The 6596-nt window shown below is 35.8% G+C and overlaps 2 protein-coding genes across 2 annotated transcripts; both read right to left on the bottom strand.

The window, feature by feature from the left end:
* Positions 1 to 1828: 1828 nt before the first annotated feature.
* Positions 1829 to 5343, bottom strand: LOC129299020 (probable inactive purple acid phosphatase 29). Its single transcript, XM_054937465.1, has 4 exons — positions 4804 to 5343; positions 3827 to 4224; positions 3194 to 3648; positions 1829 to 2209 (listed from the first exon to the last, which is right to left on the bottom strand). Exons 1-4 carry the CDS (start codon positions 5114 to 5116, stop codon positions 2206 to 2208), a joined length of 1170 nt encoding a protein of 389 aa, XP_054793440.1. The 5' UTR covers positions 5117 to 5343; the 3' UTR covers positions 1829 to 2205.
* Positions 5344 to 6150: 807 nt separating this feature from the next.
* On the bottom strand, positions 6151 to 6567 carry LOC129299021 (uncharacterized). The gene has a single exon (XM_054937466.1). It carries the CDS (start codon positions 6565 to 6567, stop codon positions 6151 to 6153), a length of 417 nt encoding a protein of 138 aa, XP_054793441.1.
* Between the last annotated feature and the right edge of the window lie 29 nt (positions 6568 to 6596).

Below are 6596 nucleotides of genomic sequence, written 5' to 3'. Positions count from 1 at the left end.
ATTAAACCCACGATTTTTCACTCACAAGAAAGTTACATGGCACTAAGCTAAATATTTTATATTTTATAAAAAGTAATAAAATGATAAAAAAAAATACTGCAACAAGAAAACTTCATAGAAATTTATAGATTTCATCTTCAAAGGATTTAAATCTCTAATTTTTTACCAGGTATTTTCAATTCTAACGACATGCCAATGTTATATCATATGCACCCACATATACTTTCAATTCTTCTATTTTTTTCTAATTACAAAACAACAACAACAACTAGGTTTTTTTAGACTTAATTTGTTGGTAGTTTTTATTTGAACAAAATGTAGATGAACCATGATTCAGTGATGTTTGTGATTTCTTTTTTGGTACATCCTCAAACTACTATTGTCCAAAATCAGTAATTTGTTGCTTATCACATAACATGACTTTTGAATTTATGAACCATCCTCTAAACACTACCCCCCCCCGGGGGGGGACTGCTCTATTCTTGTTGAATGATCAAAGTGATATCATTAGCATAGTCATCCTCTAGCCACTTCTCTTTATGTGATTGAAAAGACATTCCACTAAGTGTTAAAAAATCTGATTTTCAATTTATTTGGTTTCAAATATAATGGAGTCAGGGAGATATCTTCTTCTTTTTTTTTTTTTAATACTACGCTTTTCCATTAAACAAGAATAAGTGAATTTTAATTTAAAAAAACTAAAAAGGTTAATCAGGTGATAGAAAAGGAAGCATGCCTCAATTTAATTGGAAGAAACTATTTTAAGCATAGTATAATTGCCAAATTTTTCTTCCTTAAGTATACAAGCTTGTATTTTGATATATATATATATATATATATATAAAAGATAAAAGTGTAAATTTAGTCATGAACTATTTTTCGAGAACCATTGATACCTTATATTATAAGAAGGTGTGAAATAAATCCTAAACTATTCAAAACAAAACATCAAGTATCTCCCATTTATTTTCAACTAACATTCGTTTATTTTGTACCGTGGGGCCATTTACATCTTCTTTCTCCCTCCTTGACCTTCTCTCTGTGCCTTCCGCTTTAAATCTCAAAAAAATCATAGAACCTCTTGTCAGGCAAGTGGAGGAACTCCTCATACTCCTCTTTAGTGCCATCGAACTTCCTTGTAGTTTGCATGAGCCACAACACCAGAGTCCTCCTAGTGCAAAAACCATTACCCTTGGGCAAGAAGTTGTGGTCGACAAGATCTTTGAGGACACTAGACTTGCCATTACCCTGGCTCCCAATGATGGCGACCTAGGGAAGATCGATGGTGGACAAGCTTTTAACCCAAGTGAAGATGTCTTGAAACTTGTTGACTAAGGAGATCAAAGAGGAGCAGATGAGGAAGACAAAGATTAGGGCACTAGTATTGAGTCTTCTGCCATGGTGAGATTGAGAAAACCCCTAAGCGAAGAATGTGAATAGAGAAGAGAAATAGAAAAGTAGAAAATGATCGATTCATCGGCAATAGAATTTTCTGACTTCTTTTCCATATGTCTTTATCTCGCTTCTTTTCAAAATTTTGATTCTCTATTTTAACTTTTTTTGGTTTTGGGGAGATGCTTCATCATTAGTGAGTCCTCCAACATTTTTTATGTGAGTTTTGGTTCAATCTCTTATTGACCCTTCATGTGTTGGTTCATCTTGTTGTTGCGTTGTAAATTCTCATAATCTCTTGGCACTTTTGTTGTTGCGGAAACCAAATGAAGAATGGCAGAGGAAGGAACAGATGAGAGAGAAAGAGAGGGTCAAGGAAGGAGAGAGAAGAAATAAATGGACATTAGTTGAAAATAAATGAAAAGATATTGGACGCTTCATTTTTAATAATTCAAAATTTATTTCGCAAATTATAAGTATACAGGGGCATTGCATGCTTATCTCAAATATCAATGATATCTTGTATTACACTCAAGGCACTGCTCAAAGCATCAACACGCACAAAATTCTAAAGGCGGTGTTTCCACCAAGGCTATTGGTCAAAAGTTCAAATAAAATACACTGTTTCTACATTGAGGTATATATGGAAAGTTATAATTACATAGCATGCAATACAATCACTCCCACCATTTTAATGAACTTCATTCCTTTCATTTATTTTTCAGAGAGAACTTGTGCTGTTGCTCTCTCAACTTCCAAAATAACGTCTCGATTCTAAAGAACCATGAACCGCCCCTTTGTTTTCTCCTATGATTACCTGTTATAACGAAAATCAAGATATACAATTGAGTTCCAGAACATGGCATGAAAAATAATGCAACGTGACATGTGCACTCTAGGAATCTAGAACGGAAAGCAGACTATCAAATCCTAAGGTTGAGAATGAAAAGAAGTTTTGATGTTATGACGGGGCCAATGCGGTATCCACATTGGAACACCAACAGAACCTTGGATCCTTGTTTGCAGACATTGATTATTAACTTGATAGGGCAGCAGCGCTAGAATCAGAAACCTAGTAATCGCTTCTTATCCAAAAATTTTAATACGAAGCAGAAGGGAAATCAGTTCCGTTCTTTGAGTATGACACGAATATACTCAGATAAAATATACTATTCCATAGAAGATCACTAGTGTTCTCAATTATTGACACCAACCCTACGGCAGTTGCTCCTCTGTTGGCAATAGCATATGATCCCCTTTATTGTTTAATCCATGAATGACTTTATGTTTTCATATTTAGCATCACATTAGTCCTTAAAATTTGGCTAGAAATGTCCACCAGACATCACATTTACTTCAGTTTAGCATTTCCAGGTATGACAGTAAATTGTTACCAGCTTCAGCAGTTATTCCAGTATGAAAGCAAGCTTGGCAGTTGTCAAACTGATGTAGCGTTCATCTCCTTATCCCCTTGTCTTGAACCAAATCATTATAACTTTCAAATTTGATGTACCAAATATTCCTTTACTTTTGTAATTAACTTTTTTCCTCATTTGTTCTATAGAGTTTGCCATGCAACCTGGCTTATCCTAAGGAATACAAATCACCAGTTCTTCTGGTATTGATCTTCTCGTGTCATTTATTTAGTCAAATGCAAAAAATGAAGTATAAACAGACGAGCATTAAATTCATGTTCAGCAGGTCTATCTTCATAAATGTCTCCAGAGATTAAGGACCAATTAAGCTTTATCACAAAAAAAGAACAAGCCAGAAAGTTACAGTTATTCTTGAGTTGTCTTACCTGTGACCAAAGTTCTTTCTCCACAAGACCTGAGAATCAATTTTAGTTAGATATTGATCATCAAGGCATTTCCATGTTTTGATGGACTTGACATCTCCCCAACTGCTATTCGCTGTTTTATCCAAACGAACAACTACCACTCTTGCTCTCCTCGACCATCCAGCCTTTCCATAAGCATGATATCCAAATCCCCCACCATAACAGAGCTGTATGCCTTTTAGTTTACCACAGAAGTCATTGACATGATCATGGCCAGTGAAGACTGCCTTGACATCTCCTGTTTCAACCAAGGTTGTGAAGAAGCCAGAATTGACAGAAGCCGAGCCAATCTTCTCCTGTTTCACACCTGTGAAGTTTGATGAGTGGAAACTAGCATATTCTGGTAAAGGAATGTGAAAGTATGCAAGACCAGGAGCAGCTGTTTTCTGAGGCACAGGTTCATCCTTGTATGCTCTCTGAAGAACCAAGATAATAATTAGTCAGAGGTTTTCATCAAGCAAAAAAAGAAAAAAACTGAATCAGTCAAGTTCTTAGTATAAAAAATGAAAATCCACACAAATTCACATCTGTAAGCAGCTATTTAACGAAAGAGAAACAGGATGGATAGAATATATGGACCAGATAGAACAGCACCTCAAGCTTTGCGGACGTTCTTTGGAACCAAAGTTGTTGTGAGGGTTTGATCCAACCATATCCAGAGATTAAAGAAGGGACAGTGGAGTAATCTCCACTGTCAAGAAAGTAAAGATTAAGAACTGACTTGTTGCCAAGTTCAGAGTTCTCAACCCCACGGATCTCCAAGTTATAATTCCCAAAACCATCAATGAAGTCTACGTCTGGTGGATTGACTTTAGACAGTGTGTTTTTCAACCCAACAATATGTTTCATCACCCCTTCTCTAGAGAGCGATCCTTCCTGGTCATGGTTTCCCAAAACAGCAACCCAAGGTATGTTAGATTCAATTGCAGGAGCAAATGCAGCATCCAGTGATTTAGCCGAATCGTCAGCATCTTTTCCAAAGATATTATCCCCTGTATACCAGAATTCGAGCATAATTAGTTAGCTTAACCAAACAAACTTGGCCGCCAGAGGTGCAATAAAAGTCCAAAAATCGTTTTATTGCCATCTTTTTCCCCTTTATATTTTATCCCAAGTACAAGTAATTGCCTGTTTAACACGTCGTAGCGGGATGGATCACCTTATAAAACTTGGGTGCTGTTTATAAAGTGATTTGAAGTAAGAAGTGAAGATCAGAATACAGATGAAACACGAGGAAAAAAGAACCCAAATATTTTTTTTTAATAAAGAGGGTAATCTATATTAATAACAGAAGTTGAATACAAACAGACAAGAACAAAATATCACAAAGAACACTTTCACCACCTTATAACAGTAAGGTGGTGGGTGATCAAAAGTCCGAAAGGAAACAAGATCACGAGAATTTCCAGCCAAAAAATTAGCACATTCATTGGCCTCCCTATAAATAAAATTAAAACTAACAGACCAATACTTTTGGATTAGGTTACTGGCCTCCTGAATATAATCTTGGAATGGATGGTCAGTAATATTGTCTCTCAAGATTAGACTGAAATAGGATAACTCATCAATACCTGTAAATACAATTAGATCGGGTTTCTCAGCAAGGATCATCCTTCGAATGAAAGCGGTGGTATTCAGGTCAGAACAAGAAGCATACTGAGAACGAAGCACATCCAAACAATGCGTGCTTTTACCATTTGCGTAGTGCATGTCCGCCACCTGCAATATCCTAAATTCGCCGTTACTTCCGAACCGCAAATTCACTGCGGAGACGCAAATCGGAAGTAAACAAACTAGAGAGAGTATAATCGCCGCCATGAAGTTGAAACCCTTTCCACTCCTCACCCTCTTTCCCCCATAGGAATTTCTATTATTCCAAGTCATAACAGCTTTTGAAAATTTGGGTGAAATTTTGGCTAGTTCAGCTGGGGGCAGAATTTGAATATGGATGCTAATCAACTACAAATCGCAGGTCAGGTTTTGATCGTTGGTTTCTCGTTACTGATCAACACCACTTTCACTTCCCCCGAAATGATTATCTATATCAAGTCTGTGCCACAGAATATTCCCGCCCGCCGGAGACCATTGAGTCAACCGGTCGCTGGGATCCCCCCCGGGGGGGTAATTAACAATTAACATTAACAATTTTTTTGCTATTAATTAACATTAACAATTTTGTTTGGTAAGCAACGGGGCAAAAGCCCAAATTAACATTTACAATAATAATTTTATCTAAAACACAATTAAAAAAAAAGACATTTCAATTATCAGATTGTGAAATCTTCAAGAGATTTTGAAAAAAATAAATAAAAAACTACATCATTCATTAAAAATTAAAATTATTCCTTCCAAAATCTCGTCTCATTATACTAAAAAAATATACATACTATACGCACATTAATTAACATGAAATAATTTATTTTTAATATATTTACTTTCCATTAGATTTATTTTTCATTTTCATCCCCTTTTGCTAAGACTTTTAAGATGTCCAAAGATAGATTAATTTGTAGCTTCTAATGCAGTAATTGTTTAATCCTTCATACATTTGGTCTTATAATTTAGAGAGAGAGAGAGAGAGAGTGATTTGAATTTACAGAGCGTCATGAGAGTTCAGATATCATCACATGAGACTTTAATATAAAACAATCCTTAAAAAATTCATAAAATATTGTTTCAATTTTATACAAGAAGAAGAAAAAGTATCCATCACAAATAAGCATGAAGAATTTCATTTCAATACCATGGTAATTTATACATGGCTAGCGCAGACCAATAATCCCTCCAAATTAACAAAACAGAACCATATATTCAAAGGGTAAAAAATACCAACAATATACTGTCTTATTGTACAAACAATGAACAAACCACACAGCAGTGCAGCACTAAGAAGGGACCGGGAAAAAAAAAAAAAAACATCAAGCATTCTTATTTTTTACGCCTGAAGGATCAGAAGCCTTAAACCAAGGAACCCATATTGAGGTTGTCTTCTGATACATCCTATAAGCCTCTGCTCTGTACTTTTGGTTCATCATTCTATCTTCCACAAGCTTAGTCACATAAACCAAACACATGGTATTACCTATTGTCCCTATGCAGCTCCATCCATATCCTATGCTCCAAGCATATAAAGCTAGGCCCCACCACCATAGTTGTTCCCCAAAGTAGTTTGGATGCCTTGAGTAATACCATAGGCCCTTGTCTAGAATAGGAACTAAGGGTTTTCCAACATGTTTAAGGTTTTTGTTTCTTGTTACAAAGTTATGAAGTTGTGCATCAGCAAAGTATGCTATGAGAATGCCAGATGAACACATTACAGTGGCCACCAAGTCCATGAGGTTCAGAGGCTGATTCACTGAGTGAA

This window comes from Prosopis cineraria, unplaced genomic scaffold (genome assembly GCF_029017545.1).
Source record: "Prosopis cineraria cultivar Desert tree isolate PC_DT_omini unplaced genomic scaffold, ASM2901754v1 PC1001, whole genome shotgun sequence".
Classification (NCBI taxonomy): domain Eukaryota; kingdom Viridiplantae; phylum Streptophyta; class Magnoliopsida; order Fabales; family Fabaceae; genus Prosopis; species Prosopis cineraria.
Note: the sequence above shows the minus strand (reverse complement) of the source record. Positions and strands in the feature narration are given on the sequence as shown.